The 25,572-nt window shown below is 40.8% G+C and overlaps 1 protein-coding gene across 4 annotated transcripts in view; it reads left to right on the top strand.

The window, feature by feature from the left end:
* The window catches only part of IARS (isoleucyl-tRNA synthetase), a 76,765-nt gene continuing 53,517 nt past the window's right edge, over positions 2,325–25,572 (top strand). The window contains exons 1-7 of one of the 4 annotated variants that reach the window (XM_021086984.1): positions 2,325–2,462; positions 12,250–12,375; positions 13,049–13,205; positions 13,457–13,576; positions 16,222–16,304; positions 16,634–16,751; positions 23,385–23,532. In XM_021086984.1, coding sequence (XP_020942643.1) covers positions 12,257–12,375; positions 13,049–13,205; positions 13,457–13,576; positions 16,222–16,304; positions 16,634–16,751; positions 23,385–23,532 — 745 coding nt within the window. In that variant the 5' untranslated portion in view covers positions 2,325–2,462; positions 12,250–12,256. Of the gene's footprint in view, positions 2,546–12,249; positions 12,376–13,048; positions 13,206–13,456; positions 13,577–16,221; positions 16,305–16,633; positions 16,752–23,384; positions 23,533–25,572 lie in introns of all 4 variants that reach the window. The other 3 variants (XM_021086985.1, XM_021086986.1, XM_021086987.1) reach the window with 3 other exon arrangements.

Below are 25,572 nucleotides of genomic sequence, written 5' to 3'. Positions count from 1 at the left end.
CAGGAGTGGCCCACTTCAACAGCCTGCTCACTCAGTGCTTGTCCATTAGTTTCCTCACAGCATGGCAACTGGGTTTCAGGAGAAAGAAGCAGAGGCTGAGGTCTCTTAACGCCTAGCCCATAAAATGGCTCAGTTATTTCTACTAAATTCTACAGGTTAAAATAGACCCTGAATCCATCCAGACTCAAAGTGAGGGGACATAGATCCTCACCTCTCAGTGGGAAGTGCCCAGAGTTTGTGGCCATGTTTAAATCTGTTACATCCTCCATCTCCTGGGCAGACAAATTAGTGACATCAAGTAGCCTTGTGCATCCCCAATTCCTCCTCTCCAGATACAACCACCTTAACAATTCTGTCTGTTTCCTCTGATAGTTATCTCTGAATTTCTACCTAACATGTTAATGCCATGATGGCTTGATTTTTCAGTTTTGGACATTAAATTCAGACATCAGACTTTTTACAATAGACTTACAACGGGAACCTGCTGTATAGAATAAATTCTCTTATTCTGTGATAACCTATATGGGAAAAGATTCTGAAAAAGGAAACAAAAACACAAAAACCCTACCTTTAGCTCATATGTTATAAAGGAGCTTGTTTCGGAGTTCCCGTCGTGGCGCAGTGGTTAACGAATCCGACTAGGAACCATGAGGTTGCGGGTTCGGTCCCTGCCCTTGCTCAGTGGGTTAACGATTCGGCGTTGCCATGAGCTGTGGTGTAGGTCGCAGACGTGGCTCGGATCTCGCGTTGCTGTGGCTCTGGCGTAGCCCAGTGGCTACGGCTCTGATTCAACCCCTGGCCTGGGAACCTCCATATGCCACGGGAGTGGCCCAAGAAATAGCAACAACAACAACAACAAAAAAAAAAAAAAGACAAAAAAGACAAAAAGACATAAAGGAGCTTGTTTCAAAAATAGTAATGCTGTCCTCACCTTTTTTTTTTTTTTTCCCCCAGACATATCTGTCTGGAAACCCTCTGTCTTACTCTAACCTAGGCTGTCTGGATAGATAATAAAATGAACTGACCAAGGTGGCAACTTGAGGAATTTGAAAATTAAAACTCATTCCAAGTACTGCTAGTTAATAAGAGTTCCCCCTTTGGGCAAGGATGTGAAATCCCTTACTCTGACCCCTTTAGGGTGTTCCTAAACCCTAAATAAACTGGTTATATAAACCATAAGTGACTTGAATGAATGCTACACAGACTATCAAAATGTTCTTAGTGAAGCTTATCAACATGTTTTATACATATTCTCAGTCAGATGAGTTTTTTTCCCTGTCCCTCTATCTGATACACTACAGTTACATATATAATCACTCTTAACTTTGTCAAGAGCTAAAATTTAAAATTTCCTTCATAGTGTCTACTGCCAATGCCTGTTGTTTTCATGGCTCCGGAGTCCCTTTGGTTTTTGACCAGGAGATCCAGAATGTGCTGGGCAGACTCACAGCAGTGATAATAAATATATGTTAGCAGACAAATATGCAAATATGTTGTTTTCAATATAGGAGACCTTAAGATGCAGTAATTATAAAGTTTGTCAGACATTTCCTTCCTTTTTGTTACAGCTCTCCATGTGGCTGTTTAACGTAATTTCTGCAGTAAAATTCATTAGAACTCTGGAGGTGGCACTGAAGAACACAGAAGAGGCTTCCCTGAACACCACAGACCATCAGTGCTTCAGCTCCTCCCAGACTTTCTGCAGCTTCTACATTTCCCTAGGAAGTAGGAGTGTCCTTTTAGATAGGCAGGTCAGGAATTTTAGTGTGCAGCAGAATTATACAGGATGCCTGTTAAAATGCATATTTTTGTCACTCCAGGGTCTCAGCAGACCTAGTGCGTGCCCCAAGACTCTGCATTTTTGCAGATTCCACTACACTAAAAAATAGCCCTAATGCTAGGGCTGCTTTACTTAACGGTCACTTAGGAAAGCAGCCTGGAGACTGAACACTCACAGCCGCACAGTTACTGAGTCCACTGTCACTGGATTTGGTTTATGCCTGGTGAGATTGACTTATGTTCTGTATACAGTGAGGTGAAGACCGGCAACGGGAAACGCCCGTATAAAAACATCCAGTCACTATGCACAACATCGGCCTCCTCCCAGTGCCCCTCCCCAGTCAGTCCCCACCCCAGAGGCCACAAAACGGTCCTGTCTACCACCGTCGCCCTTGTTGCGTTGAAGCACCCAGCACGTCGCCGCCACTCACTGGCAGCTGTCCGGGGAGTCGCACTGCCGCTTTCCCAGAGCACACCGCAGTGCAGGTCGGGTGGGCGTGACCCGGGACCCAGGCGGCCAGTTGGCGCCCTGCTTGTTGATAGGTGTGAATCGGAGCTCTCTGATTGGCCGGTGCAGACCGCCCCGCTTCTCCTCGCCTCATGCTTTCAGAACATTGCATCACCTCAGGCCGTCTGGCCCCGGCGTAAGATTTTTGAGGTACTTCGGTCCGAAGGCCCCTCAGGTACGATAGGGGATCTTCAGGTCACCCCGTCCTGCCCGCAGGGACTCCCTAAGGTCACTCTGTCCTGCCTACGGGCCCCTCAGGTACGCCCCTTCCTGCCCAAGGAGACCACACAGAATTTTAAAAAAATATTTCTTCTGGTCTGTGCGTTAGTTTCGTGCAAATCTGTTTCCAAGGGAAAGATGGGGGGTGGCGGCCCGGTCTAAGTGGAGCGAAAGAACTCGGGCTCCGGCAGCAATCCTGGTTTGGCTCGCGGGCGGAGGGTTACATCTCTTGGAAGGGCCTCATATTCAGCCTCGGGTTCTGGTAGTGCTTAAACCGTGGTGTGGTTCTGGGAATTTGGTGTTACCGAGCTTGCTGGAGAGCTTCAGAAGGTGGACGAGATTACTTGGACGGCTAGGTGTTCTTAAGAAAAAATTCTTAGGCTTCCTTGAAGGAGCCTTTATTGCTGGGTGTCTGAGGCTAGAGGGAAGTGAGCACAGCATCCCCGGTCCTCGGCCCTTACACAGTATAATAATACAGTATTCTAAGTGCACAGAGGAAGAAGACAGTTCTAAAGTGGAATCTGGGGGGTGGGAGAAAGAGAACGCTTCTCAGACACTGCAGTGGGTTTGGGGCCTTGAAGATGATTAAGAACTGTGGGAGAAACTCCAGGAGACCATAATGTAAACTATAACAGGATTTTAGGTTTGCGTGATTCAGGAGATGGGAAATTGGTGTAGTAACTGCACCTTAGGGTCTGTGTGAGGAACTAGTGGGAGATGATGCTTAGCTTCCAGCTTTATGAATTTATGATTTTCTTCCTGAATGAAGCGTTTGAAAAGAATACAGAAGAGGTTTTTATTAGATGGGACAGTATTACTTGGAGCATTCATTCAGGTTTTTCAGAGAGCTCAGGAAGCATGAAACCAGAGACAAAGCAGTTGATTTAGGGATCTCTTGTAATATGTTGAACTTTTAAAAAACAAATTTAAAAAGTAAATATCAGTAAGATGGTGGACAATATATTCTCTTCCCAAGTGATTAAAGAGTGAATTAAAGGGAAGAAAAGGCAGCTAAATGTAGATTTGGAGTTTCTACTGTGGCACAACGGTTTCCGTGGCACCTCTGCAGCTCCTGGACGCAGGTTCAATCCCCAGCCCAGCACGGTGGGTTAAAGGATCCAGTGTTGCCCATCCTCAACTGCGGCTTGGATCTTATCCTTGAGCGGGGAACTCCATATGCCGCAGGGCGGCTAAGAAAGAAAAAAAAATTTTTTTGGAAAGATGATATAGTGACTGGGCAGGACAACAGAGTAGAACTGTAGATTTTGAGGACAAAGAAATAATAATGGTAGTCTACATAGGTGACGTGTGAGTCGTGATAGCCATTAACATTAAAGTAGCATTGTGAATATTCACAGCCTTTATTTTGCAGATGATAGAATTGAGGTTTAAAGGTTGAGTAGCTTTTCCTATAGCTCACACACTAAGTTGTGGCACCAAAACTGTCTAATTCCAAAGCCAACCCTCTTATCCATTACTGTTGCCAAGAGGAACCCATGGAGTTGGATAGATTAGAAAGGCAGGTGGGAGGGGTCTCACAGGTGGAAACTAAGGACGCTGACAAAGGGATTCATTCAAACAAATGTTTTCTGAGCACTTAGATTTGTAAGAACATGGCAAGATAATAGTAAGAGGTTAGATGGTAAAATGCTCATGCCAAAAGTTCACATTTGAATTGGAAAGTGTGGGAGCATACAATATGTGTAAACCACAATGTATAGGAGAGGAACAGATTCAGAAGAAGAGGACATTAATTTTGAAATTGAGAAATTGGCAAAAAAAGAGTACACTTAAGCTGAGTAGTGCTAGAGTATGTGGAGAAATGGCCTGAAACAGGAAGGCAGTAAGTCAGCAAATCAGTTTTGTTTCTTAACAGTGTCAAAGAGTGTGATGGAGCTGGAGTGATACTTTCTGAACTTTTTCGTTAGAAAGGTGGTATGTAGGATATATAGTATTTATTTTTCTCTTCACTTTAATTTTTGTTTTTTGTTTTAATGATTTTTATTTTTTCCTTTATAGCTGGTTTACAGTATTCTGTCAATTTTCTACTGTGCCACAAAGTGACCCAGTCACCCATACATATATGTATTCTTTTTCTCACATTATCCTCCATCATGCTCCATCATAAGTGACTAGATGTAGTTCTCAGTGCTATACTCATTGCTTATCCATTCCAGAGGCAATAGTTTGCATCCATTAACCCCATACTCCCAGTCCATCCCACTCCCTCCCCTCTCCTTTGGCAACCACGAGTCTGATCTGGAGTTCTGAAAGAGTAGAGGTAAAGAGTAGTAATTGGGGGTAAGATCATGGTGCCCTACTGAAGAGTCTGTGCAGAAACCATTGTAATGAGGAGCCATTGGATTTTTTTTTTAGTACAGAAGTGACACTTTCCGAACATTTTCATTAGGAAGGTGGTGTGTAAGCTATATATATTTATTTTTCTCTTTACTTTTTTTTTGTTATTTTTTTTCTTTTTCAGCCACACCCAAGGCCCATGGAAGTTCCTAGGCCAGGGGTTGAATCCAAGCCAGAGCTGCAACCTACACCACAGCTGTAGCAACACCAGATCCTTAAGCCACTGCACAACAGCAGGAACTCCTGATTTATTATTTTTTATGCCTTCATCGTGTTGCTGTACGATAAATTATTTTTGTCTATTATCTATTTATGGGTATTTAAGTTGTTTTCAGATGTTTGTCTATAGGAACACTTAAGTTAATATCTTTGTACATGTTTTATACATTTGTGTAAGTATACCTGTAAGATATATGTTGATAGGACATAAGCAGTCTATAAAAGCTCTGAAGATGGACCCACTTCAAGTGTTAAATTTGACTTAATGTACAGGTTATGAAGACCTGAGATGAAAAAGGACTAGAGAAATAGAAGTCAGACTCACATGACTTGGTAACCAGTTGGATGTGGGGATCATCTAGCAGTATTAAGGATGACTCAGAAATTTCAAGGAATGGTGGAAGTACTGGTATGGCGGAATTAAAAGGGGGAGCAGGGTAGTTCCTGTTGTGGCTTAGTGGGAGCAGGTGCATCAAGGAAGATCATGAGATTTATTTGAAACAAAAATGTTTTTGGTATGCTTTTCCAAGATTTGTTGAGTTAAACACAAATAAGGTCAAGGAGGGTATCTAGAAATTGCCGAACAGCAAGTTGGGGCTAAAGAGAGCTGAAGGAGTCATGGAATGGGGAAAAGGTGGAGGCCTTGTGTTATAGTTAAAGGGAAGAAGAGGAGATTACTTCCCTGAGCATGACCTGGTGAAGTTAATCTCCCCCTTCTTTCTGTTCCCATTTTCCCCCAAGAGCCCCATGGTTGCTGGATGCTGTTGTACAGGTACAGCTCTCCAGTGAATGTGAGGGGCCAGAGCAATCCTGTGATTTATGCATGGGGCTGTTTCTTTTCAGCAGCTGCCATAGCCCGGTCACTGGTACATGGCTCTTCCTGCCATTACATTGGATCTTTGTTTGGCATAATAATGCAGTGATCCTTAATCTTTTGGGGAGTAAAAGCTCTCTAGAAAATTTCATAGAAGTTAAAAGCCATATTAACAGAAACCTAAAATCTCATTTTCTTCAAAACAAATCAAAAAAAGCTCAAATAGATATTCCTAAATAATGGAACAGTTCAAGAGAATGATTTAAATTTTGATGTGCGTGCTAATCCCCTTGGATCTTGTTAAAATGAAGGTTTAGACTCCTAATCTGAGGTGGGGCTGTGAGTCTGCTCTAATAAACTCCCATAGATGCTGGCAATCATAGGACCAGCCTTGACATAGAACCACTCTTTGCCAAGTATTAGGAATGACATAAATGTGTTGGTATCTAAATATCTGTTTCATGTGTAACCTGTTAAGTTTCAGTTGGTCTCTAAGAAGGTAGTCACTGAACCAGTAGGACTCATAGTAAATCAGTAAATGAATTGATTTAAGCACCTCTTTCTGGCCTTGAAAGGCTGGAGGTTGTAACAAGAGCTAAAGATCCAAATACCTTTCAAATTCTATTTAATAACATTTAATAGCACACACTAATCAGAGATGGATGGTTGAAACATCCATCCTTAAAAATAGGATTTTTTTTCTAATTTTTTTCCTACGTGAAATTCAAAGGCATTTTCATATCTCAAAAATAATGAAAGGGCGGCATTCCCATTGTGGCTTAGCGGTAGCGAATCCGACTAGTATGCATGAGGATGAGGGCTTGATCCCTAGCCTTGCTCATTGGGTTAAGGATCTGGGTGTGGTGCAGGTCTCAAGACATGGTTCAGATCAGGTGCTACTGCGGTTGGTTTAGGCCTGCAGCTACAACTCCAGTTCTACCCCTAGCCTGGGAAGTTCCATATGCCACATGCGTGGTGCTAAAAAGCACCCCGCCCCCCCCCCCCCAAAAGGGGGGCGGAAGACACTGCTTGTAACAAACTTAAAAAAAAAAAAAAACCTTTTTTTTTAACACTGGGTCAATTACTGTGCTTATACTTTTTTTTTTTTAATTTTTTGTTAATGGCCATACCTACACCTGCAGCATATGAAAGTTCCTGGGCCAGGAGAACTACTGCGCCACAGCAGCAACCTGAGCCACGGCAGTGACAACACCAGGTCTTTAACCTGCTTTGCTGTACAGGAACTCCCTTCGACATCTCTTAACTACACAAATCTATATCATCTTCAACATGGCTACCCGCAAGCATGAATGACTGCATGGACTGCATTTCCTTCCAAGGGTTTGTAGTTTGGTGGAAAAAATAAAGAGAAAATACGATTAAGTAAGATTCAAGCAAGGCAGAAGTAAGTCACCATTGCCAAGAGCAGCATAATATGCTAGACTGTGCAACCTTGGGGAGCTAGAACCATGTGTGATATTTCTTTTTTTTTTTTTTTTTTTTTGTCCTAGCTTTTTAGGGCTGCACCTGTGGCATACAGAGGTTCCCTATCTAGGGGTCCAGTTGGAGCTACAGCTTCTGGCCTCCCTACACCGCAACCACAGCAGCCCAGGATTTGAGCCGCATCTGCGACCTGCACCACAGCTCAGGGCAATGCTAGATCCGTAACCCACTGAGTGAAGCCAGGGATTGAACCTGCAACTCATGGTTCCTAGTCAGATTTGTTTCCGCTGCACCACGACAGGAACTCCTTTTCATTTTTTTAATTTTTAATTTTTTTTTTTAATGGCTACACTTGCAGCATATGGAAGTTCTTGGATGAGGGATTGAATCTGAGCCACAGCTGTGGCAAGGCCATATTCTTTATTTTGAACCACTGCACTGGGCAAGGGATTGAACCCACACTTCTACAGTGGCCTGAGCCACTGCAGTCAGATTCTTAACCCTGGCGCAACAGCAGAAACTCCACTGTGCTTAGACTTTGATGTTTTCCGAACTGGTTGAAGTATATAAGTCTCTTTGCTCCTTGAGTCAGTTATCAGACAGCTATACTTCTTGAGTTCTTTTTTTTTTTTTGTCTTTTCTTGGTCCGCTCCCGTGGCATATGGAGGTTCCGAGGTTAGGGGTCTAATCAGAGCTGTAGCCACCGGCCTACGCCAGAGCCACAGCAACATGGGATCCGAGCTGCGTCTGCGACCTACACCACAGCTCACGGCAACGCCGGATCATTAACCCACTGAGCAAGGGCAGGGATCGAACCCGCAACCTCATGGTTCCTAGTCAGATTCGTTAACCACTGCGCCACGACGGGAACTCCACTTCTTGAGTTCTTAAGCTGTTACATCTTCCTTGTCTTTTTTTTATTATTAACAACCCTGTACCCTTGTAATATGATTTTGGCTTGGAAATCTGGTCACTAGCCTTATTAGAGTTGTAAATTATGAATAAATAGGCTTTGAGAAGGTGTGGGATTTTTACTAGATAGTCAAGCTCTGACCAAGTGTTTCTTTCTCTTTTTTTCTTTCTTTCTTTTTTATTTTTTCTTTTTATGGCCGTACCTGCAGGATATAGAAGTTCCCAGGCCAGGGATCGAATTAGAGCTGCAGCTGAGGCCTGTGCCACAGCCACAGCAACACAAGATCCTTAGTCTGGAGTTCCCATTGTGGCTCAGTGGTTAATGAACGAGACTAACATTCATGAGGACACAGGTTCGATTGGACCCCTAGTTTGGGAACCTCCATATGCTGAGGGTGCGGCCCTAAAAAGACCAAAAAAAAAAAAAGAAAAAAGAGAGATCCTTAATCCGCTAAGTGAGGCCGTGGATTGAACCCAAATTCTCATGGAGGCTATGTCAGCTTCTTAACCCACTGAGCCACAGTAGGAACTCCTGTTCAACTATTTCTGCATGAGGTTAATAGCAAAACTCTCAAAAAGACACTTTAAGACTATTGTCACTAGGTACTAAATCAGAGAGGTATAGCGTTTGTCCTTAATAACAGTCATAAATAGGCAATCAAAATGATAAAATGGAAAATTACAATGAACCTAGGAATTATTTGAATACGATTCCTATCTTTTTAACTTTAAAAATTTTTTTTAGGTTTTTACCTGTTTTCCTCAAAAAGATTACCTTATTTCAATAGCAGTACTTTCTATCCTGTGAATGTGACTAAGATTTTTTTTCTCTTTGAGATTTATTTTTTCAGATTATTTTTAGTATCATTAGATGGAATTGCCAAGATTTTTTTTTTTTTTTTTAAAGGGAGCATGTTGTCTAGGTACTAAATGTTATACTGTAGTTGAAAAATACGTGAAGAATATGAATTGGACGCAAGTTTAAAAGTACCAGGATTTCCCTGGTGGCCTAGTAGTTAAGGATCCAGCATTTGTCACTGCTTATGGCTCAGGTCATTGCCAGGGTTGATCCATGGCCCAGGAGCTTTAAAAAAAAGTACTATATATCCCTACTTCATACCATATACAAAAATAACTCAAAATGGATCAATAACCTGAATATAAGAGCTAAAACTTCACCACCTTGTTGTAGGTAGTGGTTTCTTAGATACCACACCAGAAGTTGAAGTGACAAAACAAATAAATAAACTTGGCTTCACTAAAATGAAAAGTGTTTGTTGGGAGTTCCCTGGTGGTCTATAGATTAGAACTGTGTGCTTTCACTGCTATAGCCCAGGTACAATCTCTGGTCTGGGAACTACAATCCCACATGAAGCTACTGCATGCCTGCAGTGACCAAAAAACAACAACAAAAAAGAGGGTTTACTTCATAGAATATACCATGAAGAAAATGAAAGACAATCCACAGAATGAGAAAAATTTTTTTTTCAAATCCTATAACTGATAAGCTTTTATCTAGCATATATAAAGAACTCTTACAACTCACACAATAAAAAGACAACCCAGGAGTTCCTCTTGTAGCTCAGTGGGAGAAAAACCCGACGTTGTATCTGTGAGGATTTGGGTTCAATACCTGGTCTCGATTAATGGGTTAAGGATCCACTGTTGCCACAGACTGTGGAATAGGTCACAGGTGCAGCTTGGATCTGGTGTGGCTGTGGCTGTGGCTGTGGTGTAGGCAGGCAGCTTTAGCTCTGATCCAACCCCTAGCCCAGGAACTTCTATATGCTGTAGGTATGGTCATCAAAAGAAAAAAAAAAAAGACAACCCAGTTAAACAGTGGGCGAAGGATGAGCACATTTCTCCAAAAGAAAATGTAAAATGATCCATAAGCTCAACATTACTAATCATTAGGGAAATCGAAATCGAAACCACAGTGAGACCCCATTTGATACCCACTAGGATTTCCTATAATCCAAAGGTACGCAATAAGGAGTGAAGATGTAGAAAATCTGGAGTCCTCATTCACTATTGGGAAAATGTAAAATGATGCAGCAACTCGGGTAAACATTTTGGCAGTTCCTCAAAAAGTTAAGCACAGTTGCCGTATTACCCAGCAATTGTACTCCTAGGTATTTACTTAAGTGAGCTGAAAACATGTCCACCCAAAAACTCATACATGAATATTCATAGCAGCATTATCCAGAAGTGGAAACAATTTTTTTGTTTATTAAAGTATAGTTGATTTACGATGTTGTGCCAAGTATCTGCTGTACAGCAAAGTGACTCGGTCGTATATATATATGCATTCCTTTTGTATATATAGATTATTTTCTATCACAGTTTACACCAGGAGATTGGATATAGTTCCCTGTGCTAGATAGTAGAACCTTATTTTCTATCCATTCTAAATTCCCAGTCCATCCCACTCCTTCCCTCTTCCCCCTTGGAAACCACAAGTCCGTTCTCCATGTCTGTTGAGTCTGTTTCTGTTTTGTAGATAGGTTCATTTGTGCCATGTTTTAGATTCCACATATAAGGAATATCACATGTATTTGTCCTTCTCTTTCTGCCTTAATTCCCATAGTATGGTCATTTCTAGTTGCACAGAAGTGGAAACAATTCTAATGTCAATGAACTGATGAATGGATAAACAAAAAGTGGCATATCCATGCAATGAAATATTCAGCCATAAAAAGCAATGAAGTATGAGTACATGTTAAAACGTGGATGAACCTTGAAAACAGTTTTGAGTAAAAGAAGCCAGACATAATAAGCTATATATACATAATTTCATTTACATGGAATGTCCGGAATAGGGAACTAGAGGTAGAAAGCAGTCACCAGGGGCAGGGGAAGAGGAGAAGAGAGTGGCTGCTGGAGTTCCCATCATGTCACAGCGGTTAACGAACCCCGCTAGCATCCACGAGGGTGTGGTTTGAGCCATGGCCTTGCTCAGTGGATTAAGGATCTGGCATTGTCATGAGCTGTGGCGTAGGTCGCAGACATGGCTCAGATCCGGAGTTGCTGTGGCTGTGGTTTAGGGCAGGGGCTACAGCTCCAATTGGACCCCTAGCCTGGGAACCTCCATGCGCTGCAAGTGCGGCCCTAAGAGAAAAAAAAAAAAAGAATGACTGCTAATGTACAGGTGTTTGGAGGGCAGAAGAGGTAATGAAAATGTCACAGAATTAGAGAGTCGTGGTAGTTGCACAACCTTGTGAAAATACGGTTTTTAAAAAAGTAAAAGTGAGCTATAAACTTTGAAAGGGTAAACTTTAGGAGTTCTGTTGTGTCTCAGTAGTTAACAAACCTGACCAGCATCCATGAGGACCCAGGTCGATCCCTGGCCCCGCTCAGTGGGTTAAGAATCTGGTGTTGCCATGAGCTGTGGTGTAGGTCACAGACGTGGCTCGGATCCTGTGTTGCTGTGGCCCTGGCGTAGGCCAGTGGCTACAGCTCAGATTGGATCCCTAGCCTGGGAACCTCCATATGCCATTGGTGTGGCCCTAAAAGACAATCAGTAAGTAAATAAGTAGATAAATGAAAGGCTGACCTTTACCTCAGAAAAGCTGTTTTTGTGTGTGTGTGTGTGTGTGTGTGTGTCTTTTTAGGGCCTCACCTGAGGCATATGGAGGTTTCCAGGCCAGGGGTCAAAATCAAAGCTGTCACTGCCACCCTACACCACAGCCATAGCAGTGCAGGATCTGAGCCTCGTCTTGTGACCTACACCACAGCTCACGACAACTACAGATCCTTTAACCCACGGAGTGAGGCTAGGGATCAAACCTACATCCACATGGATGCTAGTCAGATTCATTTCTGCTGAGCCACGATGGGAATTCCCATTTAAAAAAAAAACAACAAAAAAAAAAAACAGTAGTTTTTTTAAGTACCACGTTGTATCGTAGCTAGTGATAGGTATGTCCCTTTTAAGGTATGGTATTTTGTTATGCATGGATTTCTCTTTTGAGAGTAATAAATTTGATTTCTCTTGCAGTAACAAAATGGTTCAGCAAGTTCCAGAAAACATCAGCTTTCCTGCTGAAGAAGAGAAAATCTTACAGTTTTGGTCCGACTTTAATTGTTTTCAGGAATGCTTAAAGCAATCAAAACATAAGCCAAAGTATGTGAATTTCTTTGGTACAGATAGAGTCTTTAGGAATAATCATTTCCTACACTGAATTCCATTCCGGGGTTTCCTCCCTGTGTATATAGTGGGTACTGTCAGTAGTAGATACCTGTTGAACGAATGAGTTCTTAATTAGGGTAGATTCAGTTTCTTTAAGAAATCTTTCTAATAGAGTTTATGTATCACCCTCTTCCTTTCCAATTTTCTCTTTCACCACCCTCATTTAAGCATTTAGACTAATAGTGTACTGTTGGGGTGCTCTCTGCCTCTAGTCTTCATTCACTTAAAGACCAGTCCTTCCTTTGTTTATTAACTGTTTTCGTCATGTGTTTCCTGTGCTCAGAAAACTTTATGGTAGGTGTTAGTTGCCCTGTCTTACAGATGAGATAACTGAGGATCAAGGTGAATAATTTCCTTTATATCACGGAACTAATAAATAAAGAATGGGTGGTACAGTGGAGCTCTGTCCCGGCCATCATAATTAGCCTTTTCTGAAGGCAGAGCCTCCAGTAAATATGTAATCAGCTATGTGTGAATTCCCTAATCTACAGCTTTTCCTTTCCCTGAAGACTCTACTGTTACAGGAGCTATCTGTAGAAAAACGCTGTCCTAAATTTTTGCTGTCTGTTTTAAAGTCAAAACATTTTTTTTTATTACTTCTTATTAGGTTTACTTTCTATGATGGACCTCCTTTTGCAACTGGTCTGCCTCACTATGGACATATACTTGCAGGGACAATTAAAGATATAGTTACAAGATATGCTCACCAGAGTGGGTTTCATGTTGACAGAAGATTTGGATGGGATTGTCATGGTTTACCTGTGGTATGTTTGAGTCACTATCCTGATTTTTTAGTAAGCATTAGATTTCATTATATAATATGTTAAAGTATGACTTTTACAATAATCAGACTTTCTTCAACTTGATTTCTGTAACACTATTGATAGTTCGTTTTTCTCTGTAGATTTTCTGAGAACTAATTTTTAAAAATCTGTTTTATTCTCTAGAGTTGTTGGATTGCATTTTGTTTGCTTCATAGGGCAGGGATGTTAACAATCTTATTGCAAATTTTTAGGAATATGAAATTGATAAGACACTGGGAATCAGAGGACCAGAGGATGTAGCCAAGTTGGGGATTGCAGAGTATAATAGTCAGTGCCGAGCAATTGTAATGCGATACTCCACTGAGTGGAAGGTAGGTTGGGTGATTTTAAGTAGAATGAGTAAAAAGTTTAGTTTTTAAAATGAAAGTCAAAATGTTCTGTTGTCCTTTGTGCTTTTTATGACATGGACCCAGAAATGTGACGTAAGAGGAGTATTTAAGAGGAGTGTGACATAAGAGGTGAAAGCTAAAACACTCCTCTTCAATTCATTACTTAAACCGTTGGTTTAGACTGAACCCCTTTTTTCTGATTTCTTGTGCTTAATTGGTCTTCCATATTTAATCCTTTATCTACCTTCAGTATATGACAGGAATCATACTGTCCTAGCAAATAGATTAACTTGACTGTTGAAATTTTTAAAATTAAGACATTGGGAGTTCCCGTTGTGTCACAGCAGTAACGAACCCAATTAGTATCCACGAAGATGCAGGTTTGATCCCTGGCCTCATTCAGCGAGTTAAGGATCTGTCATGGTATAGATCACAGACAGGGCTTGGATCTCGTGTGGCTGTGGCTGTGGCAAAGACTGGCAGCTGCAGCTCTGATGCAGCACTCAGCCTGGGAACTTCATATGCCGTGGGTACAGCCCTAAAAATGAAAAAAATAATAAAAATTTAGATATTAGAGTTCCCATGTGGCTTATCAGGTTAAGGACCCAGTGTTGTCACTGCAGTGACCTGAGCCACTGCAGTGACATTGGTTCAATCCCTGGCCTGGGAACTTCGACATAATGCAGGTGGGGCCAAAAAAAAAAATTCAGATGTTAAAAACAATTCACATTTGGACCATTGTTTTATTAATTTGACTCCTATCTTGCCTCCTGCTTCTCTTAGTAGAGCTTCCACCCTGGTACCTTTTAGTAACTGTTAACTGCTGGCAGAGCTCTTGTCTTCTCTTATTCTGACGGGCTTAGGAACAAAGTTCCCCAATTCCCCCTTTCCTCCCTGGCTCTCAGACGAATATATCTGTACAACTTAACGTGTCTGGCTTTTATTTATTTATTTATTTTTTCCATCTTTACTATCTTACCACTTTTACTGTCAAACTTGATGTCTTTAGAATTCCCTATTTTGCCAATGGTATCAGTCTTCTAGACCTCAAACTTTAATCATTAATCCTTGGAATCAAATCAAATAACAAATCGAATCAAGCCTTTCTTCTTACCATCTCTTAACTAGGCATCCCCCCCCCCCCTTTCGGCCACACCTATAGCAAATGCAAGTTCCTGGACTGGGATCAAATCTGAGCCACAACTGCGGCAATGTGAGAGCCACTGCACCACAGTGGGAACTCCTCTAGACATTCCTTTTCATTCCTACAACCTAGCCTCTCACCAACCATTGTCTTCATTTCTGTAACAATATTCTAATTGGTCTCTTGCTTGCCAAGTGATTTCTCTCTCAAGACTGTCATTGTGTTCTGCCCTGACCAAAACTTAATTTCATTGTTTATCACCCTAAAAATTGAAGCTCCTCAGTTTTCTCCTTACCCAACTTTCTTTAATCTACCTTTCTTGCCTGGTCACAAGTTGGGAAAAATCCTGATAATTTATATAGTCTCGTGGGCCTTTTTTTTTTTTTTTTTTTTTTTAAATTGCAGAAATAATATGAAGAACCTCTATATCCATTACCAACTTCCTAAAAGCTAGTATCTTTGGTAACTGTAGTTTAATTATCAAAAGCAGGAAATTAGGAGTCCCATTGTGGCTCAGAGGTAACGAACCTAACTAGTATCCATGAGGATTTGGTTTGATCCCTGGCCTTATTCAGTGGGTTAAGGATCCGTTGTTGCATGAGCTGTGGTGTAGGTTGCAGATATGGCTTGAATCCCATGTAGGCCAGCAGCTGCAGCTCTGATTTAACCCCAAGTCTGGAAATTTCCGTATGTTGCAAATGCAGCCCTAAAAACAAATAAATAAAAGGCAGGAAATTAACATTGATACAGTACTATACACCTTATTCAGATTTAATCAGTTGTCCTAATTTTTATTTCTGATGCAAAATCCAATCTTGGAGCACAGATTACATTTTCTTCTCATACCTCCTCAGAGTTCTTCAATCTGGAACATCCCCTCAATCTTTGTCTTTCATGACCTTGTCGCTTTTGAAGATTACAGACCAGTTATTTTGTAGAAAGTCCTTCAGTGTCTGATGTTTCCTCATGGTTCAGTTTTAGGTTATACATCTTTGGCAAGAATATCTCAAGCATAATATCATGCCCTTCTCAGTCTCTCATATCAGATCTATGATGCTGATATATCTCATTAATGCTGTTAACTTTGTTCACTAAGGTGATTCTCTCAGGTTTCTCCACTGTAAAAGCGTGGTTTTTCCTTTGTAATTAGTTAGCATTCTGTTTCTTACCATACTGTGACTCATTAATTTTAGCAACTGTTGATGATTTCTGCCAGCAGCAGTTAGACATGTGATGTTTGCCAGGTGGTAGTTTTGGTAGTTTTTTAAAGGAATATCAATATTTGTAAATAATACTATCTGCATATAGGATGAATGCTGATAAAATTGGTTTTTAACCTTAGATAACATGTCGCTTGCAATATAGGTTTACTTAAACTATTGATCGTTCTATTTTTCCAAAGTCACCATATAAGGTGTTAATAGAAATCAAACAAATTGCTAATAACCATTGTGCAATAACGCTAATATTCCTGTTTTTAAAGTCTACTATTACCAGACTTGGCCGATGGATTGACTTTGACAATGACTACAAAACTCTGTATCCACAATTCATGGAATCTGTTTGGTAAGTTTATTTGAACTTGTAAAAATAATGACTACTTTGTCATATTGGATAATAGACATATATTCTAGCATGAGTCAACTTTTCTCATTCAACATCAAGTCATGAACATCTTTCCATGTCAACAGTTATTAGCACTTGTAATGTCTACATAATGTCTCTGTTATACTGAATCTGTTGTTATTTACCAACTATTCACCAGTTGAAAGTCATTGTGTTTCCCCTTCTTTGACTGTCCAGAAACTCTATAAACAAAAACTGGCATGAGTATTTGCATTTGGGAAAACAGAATTTTGGTTATGTAATTATTGTAACATTCTGTCTCTTGCCAGGTGGGTCTTCAAACAACTCTATGATAAAGGCCTTGTTTATAGAGGTGTGAAAGTCATGCCCTTCTCTACTGCATGCAACACTCCGCTTTCTAACTTTGAATCTCACCAGAATTACAAGGTATATTAGATGTCATTAGGCATTAAGTTATCTGCTTGGAAGTTAAATGGTTGTGGTAATCAACAGTATCTTAGTCCCATTGTTGAGTTTTACCTGAGGAGTCAGAAATGGTCACTTTCTGAGTGCTGGTAATGTTGGCAGTCACTGAACTGAAGTTCCATTAAGATTAAAAGTGAGGGATTTCTTCCCCTATGAGATTTATGAATAATGTGTCTTAATGTGATAGATTTTGTTTGTTTTGACCATATTTTAATTTCTGTCTTTGTTTAATAATTATAGCTCTGTCTTTTTCCCGCCATTGTTTCATAAGGGTTATTGGTTTGGGTGTTTTTATGCCTTATCTGAGACATTATAATATTATTCATTTGTTGAAAGTATTTGATATGCTACAGGTTTGGCCAAAAAAGAAAAGGTATTGGGGAACTTCCCCTGTGGCACAGTGGGTTAAGGACCTGGCATTGCTGCAGCAGTGATGGAGGTCTCATCTCTGGCTCAGATTGCATCCCTTGCCCAGGAGGCTTCCTATGTATACACTGGGTGCAGCTGAAAAAGGAAAGAAAAAAAAGTATTTGGATGAAAAATCTGATTTGGATTGGTGACATATTGTGGTCTTTTCTTTGATGAATGGAATAATTTGCTATTAATTGTTATAATAGAGTTTATTTATTTTTTTATTAATGATTTTTATTTTTTCCATTATAGTTGGTTTACAGTGTTCCGTAGATTTTGTACTGTATAGCAAAGTGACCCAGTGACACACACACACACATACATATACATTCTTTTTCTCACATTGTCCTCCATTATGCTCCATCACAAGTGACTAGATGTAGTTCCCAGTGCTATCCAGCAGGATCTCATTGCTTATCCATTCCATAGTTTACATCTTTTAACCCCAGATTCCCAGTCCCTCCCATTCCCCTCCCCCAGAGTTTAAGTGTGTCTGATGTTTACAAAGTGTACCTTCTCCAGAGAGAGAGTAAAGGCTATAAGTCTTCAGAAATAAGAAATCTTTATCTTTTTTTAACATTACAGTAGTAGCATTATCATGACATAAAAAGTCATCATCAATTATTTTTAATATTCCAATATTAAATATTCTTTAAGTGTTTAACTTCTGAATCACATCAGTGTTTATACTACTATCTGTTTCATATATAGCATCCTTTTTTCCTTCAGGTTATTTTTTATTACTATTTTTTAGTCTAGATCTAAGGAAGGTAATAAACAGAATAGTTGTCTTTTAGATCTATTTTAATGTGTAGGTCTCCGTTTCTCCTTCTTTTTCTTTTTTTCCCCCTTGCAAATCATTGTTTAGGAAACGAATCTAGTCTTTTTTTCTTTTTTTTCTTGTCTTTTTGCTATTTCTTTGGGCCGCTCCCACGGCATATGGAGGTTCCCAGACTAGGGGTCTAATCGGAGCTGTAGCCACTGGCCTACACCAGAGCCACAGCAACGCAGGATTGGAGCTGTGTCTGCAACCTACACCACAGCTCATGGCAATGCCGGATCGTTAACCCACTGAGCAAGGCCAGGGACCGAACCTGCAACCTCATGGTTCCTAGTCGGATTCGTTAACCACTGCGCCACGATGGGAACTCCCGAATCTAGTCTTATAGTTTCCCATAATCTGAGTTTTGACAACCTCCTCAGTCTAATTTAACATTTTCTCTGTCCTCTGCATTTTATGGAAATTAGTACTTTTTTTTTTTTTTTTTTTTTTTGGTCTTTGGTCTTTTTAGGGCCACACCCTCAGCATATGGAGTTTCCTAGGCCTGGGGTTGAATGGAAGTTCTTGCTATCGGCCTACGCCACAGCCATAGCAACTTGGATCCGAGCTGTGTCTATGACCTACATCACAGCTCACAGCAACGCTAGATCCTTAACCCACTGAGCAAGGCTAGGGATCGAACCCACAACTGCATGGTTCCTAGTCGGATTCGAAAGTTCCCGCTACGCCATGACGGGAACTCCTAGTACTTCATTTTTTTGTTTGTTTTTATTTTATTTTATTTATTTATTTATTTATTTATTTAATTTTAGGGCCCCACCTGAGGCATGTGGAGGTTCCTAGGCTAAGAGTCCAATCAGAGCTGTAGCTGCCAGCCAATACCACAGCCTCAGCAGTGTGGGATCCGAGCTGCATCTGCAACCTACACCACAGCATGACAAGGCCAGATCCTTCACCACTGAGCAAGGCCAAAGGTTGAGCCCGTGTCCTCATGGATACTAATTGGGTTCTTTAATCACTGAGCCATGATGGAAACTCCGTTTGTTTGTTTTTAAATGCACACATCTTAAGTGTACTGTTTAGTGGTTTTCAGTACATGCATCTTTTTTCAAATGCATCTTATCTTTTTTTTTTTTAAATAACTGTTAATTAGTTTTGACTAGTTTTGTGTTTTGAAGAAATAGAAAGATCCACTATGTATTCTTTTGTTATCTGACTTTTCTCAATCAACATTTTGTGACAGTCGTAGAACTCCTTTCTCTTCCATTCTTTCTTACATCCTGATAGGTAACCACTAAGCTGAATTTGGTGTTTCTTTCTTGTGCATATTTTTTTATTCTTAGATGTTTGCTCTCTACATAAGTATCCATGAACAGTATATAGCATTGTGTTACATGTTTTTAAATCTCACTCATTGTACTTATTCTGCACCTTGCCTTTTATACTAAATTTATGTTTTAAAATTTCTTCATATTGGAGTGCCCTAAAAAGCAAAAAAAAATAAAACCAAAAAAATAAAACATTTCTTCATATTGATACATGTAGCTTTACATTTATTTATTTTCTTTTTTCTTTTTTGTCTTTTTAGGGCTGTGCCCCCGACATATGTAGGTTCCCAGGGTAGGGGTCAAATCAGAGCTACAGCTGCCAGCCTATGCCACAACCACAGCAACATTGAATCCAAGCCACATCTGCGACCTACACCACAGCTCACTGCAACACCGGATCCTTAACCCACTGAGTGAGGCCAGGGATTGAACCTGCGTCCTTGTGGATGCACGTCAGGTTCGTTAACTGCTGAACCACTACAGGAACTCCAGCTTTATGTTTATTTTAAACTGCTGTAGAGTAGTTCATGTAACAAATAGATTAAAATTTATTTGTTCATTCTTTTGATAGATTTTTTTTTTCCAGAGGGGTGTAGCTTTTTTTTTTTTTTTTAATGCTAACAAACAGCATCGCTCCAAATATATTGTAATATAAATCCTTGTGTACTTATGCTAGAGTTTTCTTTGGTAACTAAATGTTTACATGTTAGCAATTTCAAAGTTTATGCTCTTATTCTCTTATTGGTAAAGAGAAGGCTGTAGGAAAGTTACAGAATAAAGTCCTTCCAACTATTCCAAAAGGTAACCTAACTCATGATATATAAAACTGTGCTTTGCATTGTCTAAATTTTTAGTTTTTTGTTTGGGGGCACACTCGTGGTTTGTGGAAATTCCTGGGCCAGGAATTGAACCCAAGCCACAGCAGTGACAATGCCAAATCTTTTACTGCTAGACCACAAGGGAACTTTAAGTCTGATTGATTTGATTATTTATATTTTTATTTTTTTTGTCTTTTTGCTATTTCTTGGGCCGCTCCCGCGGCATATGGAGGTTCCCAGGCGAGGGGTTGAATCGGAGCTGTAGCCACCGGCCTACGCCAGAGCCACAGCAACTCAGGACCCGAGCCGCGTCTGCGACCTACACCACAGCTCACGGCAACGCCGGATCGTTAACCCACTGAGCAAGGGCAGGGACCGAACCCGAAACCTCATGGTTCCTAGTCGGATTCGTTAACCACTGCGCCACGACGGGAACTCCGATTTGATTATTTATAAAGCTTATGTTCATTGTGGAAAATTTTCATGCCATAGACGATATAAAGGAAGAAAAAATATATAATGTCAATACCCATCACTATTAATTTTTTTTTTTGGCAGTGTTCACAGCATACATAAGTTTCCGGATCAGGGATCAAACCCGAGCCACAGCAGTGATACTACCAGATCCTTAACCCACTGGGGAACACCACTATTACTTTTTTTATTAAGATTTCCCTTTGGTGGTTTTTTATTTTTTACATTTTTTTATATTCATTACTATACACACTAAAATTAATAATTTTCACATCTTAATACCTATCTCCTAGTTTAGTAAGACAACAGTTTTTTGTTCTTCCATTTACTTGCTCTTTCCCACATACTTAGAACTTGAGTGTGAAGCAACTACCCAGTTAAAGTTAAAAAAAGAATCTTATCAGGAGTTCCCTTTGTGGCTCAGTGCGTTAAGAACTTGACCAGTATCCATGAGGATGAGGTTTGATCCCCGGCCTCGCTCAGTGGGTTAAGGATCTGGCATTGCTGCAACATGGGTCACAGATACCTAGGTCACAAGTGTGGCTTAGATCTGGTGTTGCTGTGGCCTTGGCCAGCAGCTATGGTTCCCATTCAGCTCCTAGCCTCAGAACTTTCTTTTCCATGGGTGTGGCCCTAAAAAGATCAAAAAAAAAAAAAAAAAAGAGAGAACCTTATCAAGCAACCTATTAGGAGTTCCCTTTGTGGCACAGTGGGTTAAGGACCCTTTGTCTTTGAGGATATGGGTTTAATCCCTGGCCTCACTCAGTGCATTAAGGATCTGGTGTCATTGCAAGCACAGGTCATAGATGCAGCTTGGATCTGGTGTGGCTGTGGCTGTGGCATTGCTGCAGCTGTATCTCCAATTTGACCCCTAGCACGGAACTTCCATATACTGCAGCCGTAAAAAGAAAATCAACCTATCAAAAGTTCTCCCTTCCTATGTCCCTTTTTTTAGTGTATATCTCCCCACTCCTTTATAGTAACCTCAATCCTCACGTCCAACATCATTGGTTTTTTTTTGCTGGTGCTCTACTATATATAAATGGAATCATACAATTTGTTGTTTTTGTGTGTTTGGCTTCTCTTGCTCAAGATTATATTTGTGAAAGTCATCCATGTTGTATGTAGTTGTGATCGTCTTTTTTTTTTTTTTTTTTTTGTCTTACCATTTCTTGAGCTGCTCCTGAGGCATATGAGGTTCCCAGGCTAGGGGTGGAATCGGAGCTGTAGCCACCGGCCTACACCAGGGCCACAGCAACGCGGGATCTGAGCCACATCTGCGATCTACACCACAGCTCACGGCAACGCCAGATCCTCAACCCACTGAGCAAGGGCAGGGATCGAACCCGCAACCTCATGGTTCCCAGACGGATTCATTAACCACTGCGCCACGACAGGAACTCTTGATCATCATTTTAATTCCTGTCTAGTATTTAGTTTATCCATACAAATGTTGATGGGCATTTGGATAATTTCCAGTTCTTGATGCTTATCAATAGTACTGTTGTGAACATTCTGGAACTTGTCTTGTGGGGAGTATATATACATATATACATACACACATTTCTGTTGGTTACGTTCCCAGGAGGGGAATTGTTGAGTCCTAAGATATACTTGTATTTAACTCTGGTATAGAAATTGGCAAACTTTGTAAAGGACCAGATGGTAAATATTTTAGACTTTGTGGGCCAAGTAGTCTGTCAGTCCTGTCAAAACCATTCGTAAAACTTGAGCTATACAAAAACAGATATGGCCAGATTTGACCCATGGACTGTGATTCACTGTCCGCCCCTGCTGCCACTCTTAACAGACTTTCCTGAAAGGGTTATACTGATTAGACACTATACAGTTCTAATTACATTGCATCCTTGCCAACTCTTGGTATTTTCTTTTTTACTTTGGCCATTCTGTGATTGTGTCTTAGTTGAAACTAAGGATTGTTTTTGTATTTGCTTCTACTTTTTGACAGAATTTCAAACTCAGTGAAAAGCTGAAAAAAACTCTCATATACCCTTCATAAAAATAAAGAATAACTCTGATTTCAGAAATATTTATTATATTATACTAAATATATAAATATTTATTATATTTATGGATTTCTTACAAAATAGATGATTGTAATTGTGAAACTACCATCATGTATCCCTCTTGATATACTTCACATGTTTTGTTTGTGACTCCTAAGCTAATTTTTTTTTTTTTTTTTTTTTTTTTTTTTTGGTCTTTTCTAGGGCCACACCTGGAGCATATGGAGGTTCCCAGGCTAGGGGTCTGAGTGGAGCCCTAGCTGCTGGCCTACACCAGAGCCACAGCAACATGGGATCCGAGCTGCATCTGCAACCTACACCACAGCTCACGGCAGCACTTAACCCTTAACGCATTGAGCAAGGCCAGGGATCGAACCCGCAACCTCATGGTTCCTAGTCAAATTCGCTAACCACTAAGCCACAATGAGAACTCCCTAAGGTAATTTGTTAAAGCATTTTTTCCATATTGATGTCATATGGATGTTGCTGGGCCAGAAATTGAATCTGAGTTAAAGGTGCAACCTATGCAGTGGCAATGCCGGATCCTTTAACCCACTGTGCAGGGCTGAGGAGTGGACACCTTCCTCCGCAGTGACCCAAACTGCTGCAGTTGGATTCTTTCTTAACCCACCATGCCACTGCAGGAACTCCAGAAAATCAATTTTTTATTCTTTAGGATCAGTTCCTTTTTCTTTCATGTCTGTTATTATGGATTTTGTAAAAGAATAATATTTTATAATCTCATTTTATTTCAGGATGTTCAAGATCCTTCGATATTTGTAACTTTCCCTTTGGAGGAAGATGAAAATATATCTTTGGTTGCTTGGACAACAACTCCCTGGACTCTACCTAGTAACCTTGCCGTTTGCGTTAATCCAGATTTGCAGTATGTGAAGATTAAAGGTAAGTGTGAGCCTGGTTACTTTCTTTTTTTTTTCCCCATCTTTTTAAGGCCACACCCCTGGCATATGGAGGTTCCCAGGGTAGAAGTCTAATCAGAACTGTAGCTGCTGGCCTCCACCAGAGCTATAGCAGCACAAGATCTGAGTTGCGTCTGTGACCTACACCACAGCTCATAGCAACACCAGATCCTTAACCCACTGAGAGAGGTCAGGGATTGAACCCTCATTCTCGTGGATGCTACTCGGGTTCGTTAACCGCTGAGCCATGAAAGGAACTCCCAGAGCCTAGTTACTTATGATTGATATAGGTAAGATAATTTTAACATATTTTGGGAAAGAATGAAAGCCTACATTTCTTTTTGGAGTAAAAATAGGTGTTTTTGAAAAAGTGTTAGACTTAATTGGAAATATATCCTCTGAGAGTTTTTCTCCCATTTCTCATTGAAAAATTAACACAATTAAAATTATACAGAGATAGGAGTTCCCGACATGGCGCAGTGGTTAACAAATCCGATTAGGAACCATGAGGTTGCGGGTTCAATCCCTGGCCTTGCTCAGTGGGTTAAGGATCCGGCGTTGCCGTGAGCTGTGGTGTAGGTTGCAGACGTGGCTCGGATCCCGCGTTGCTGTGGCTCTGGTGTAGGCCGGTGGCTACAGCTCCAATTGGACCCCTAGCCTTGGAATCTCCCTATGCCGCAGGAGCGGCCCAAGAAATAGCAAAAAAAAAAAAAAAAAAAAAAAATACAGAGATAAGAAAATATAATTTTCAAATTATAATAGACTTTTTACACATCATACCCCTATTATGGATGAAGAACCTGAGGTTCAAATAGGTGGGATCTCATTGTTATGAGGAATCTCCAATATGTATTTTCTCAAAACTTAATTCAGCTCTTAGTTTTCTGGAGATAGAGTCAGATTTCACAGGTTAAGGGCTTAGTCCTGGAGTTCCCCTTGTGGCGCAGTGGTTAACGAATCTGACTAGGAACCGTGAGGTTGCAGGTTCGGTCCCTGGCCTTGCTCAGTGGGTCTGGCGTTGCCGTGAGCTGTGGTGTAGGTTGCAGACACAGCTCCAATCCTGCGATGCTGTTGCTCTGGTGTAGGCCAGCGCCTCCAGCTCCGATTAGACCCCTAGCCTGGGGACCTCCATATGCCTCGGGAGCAGCCCTAGGAAAGGCAAAAAGACAAAAAGACAGACAAAAAAAAAAAAAAAAAAAAAGCTTAGTCCTAGAAGACTACCACTGTCACAGTTGTAATTTGTGCTTCTAACCTACCCATGACCTCCTCCTTTGGTCCAGAGAGCAACTCACAGAATTCAGAGAAACATCATACTCTATAGATGACTATTTATTATAAAAGGATATTGTAAAAGGTACACATAAATAGCTGGGTGAAGAAGTACATACAATGAGATCTGGAAGGGTTGCAAAGCACAGGAGTTTCTGTCTCCGTAGAGATGGGGTTGGCTACCCTCATAGCTTGTGGATGCATTCATTAACCCAGAAACTCTCCAAATCCCATCCTTTTTATTGAGGCTTTGGTACATAGGCACAATTGGTTAAATCATTGGCCATTGTTGATTGAATTCAGTCTCCAACCCCTCTCCTCCCCGGAGGTGGAGTGTGAAAGTTCCAATCTTATAACCCTGTGATTGGTTCTCCATCCTTAGTTTACCTAAAGGTTTTCCCCAAAGTCATCTCATTAGCATAACAAAGACACCTTTTGGCTCCCATCACTTAGGAAATTCCAGGGATTTTGTTTTTCTTTCTTTCTTTTTTTTTTTAGGGCATGCACCATAAGGAAGTTTCCAGGCTAGGTTTCAAATTGGAGCCACAGCAATGCCAGATCTGAGCCACGTCTGCGACCTATGCCGCAGCTTGCAGCAACACCGGAGTCTTAACCCACTCAGTGCAGCCAGGGATCAAACCCACATCCTTATGCATACTAGTCGGGTTCTTAACCTGCTGAGCCACAATGGGAACTCCAGAAATTCAAAGGATTTTAAGAGCTCTGCCAGAACAGGGACTAAAACTATGTCTGT

This window comes from Sus scrofa, chromosome 3 (genome assembly GCF_000003025.6).
Source record: "Sus scrofa isolate TJ Tabasco breed Duroc chromosome 3, Sscrofa11.1, whole genome shotgun sequence".
In the NCBI taxonomy this organism is placed as follows: Eukaryota; Metazoa; Chordata; class Mammalia; order Artiodactyla; family Suidae; genus Sus; species Sus scrofa.
This window is presented reverse-complemented; position numbering and strand designations above follow the sequence as displayed.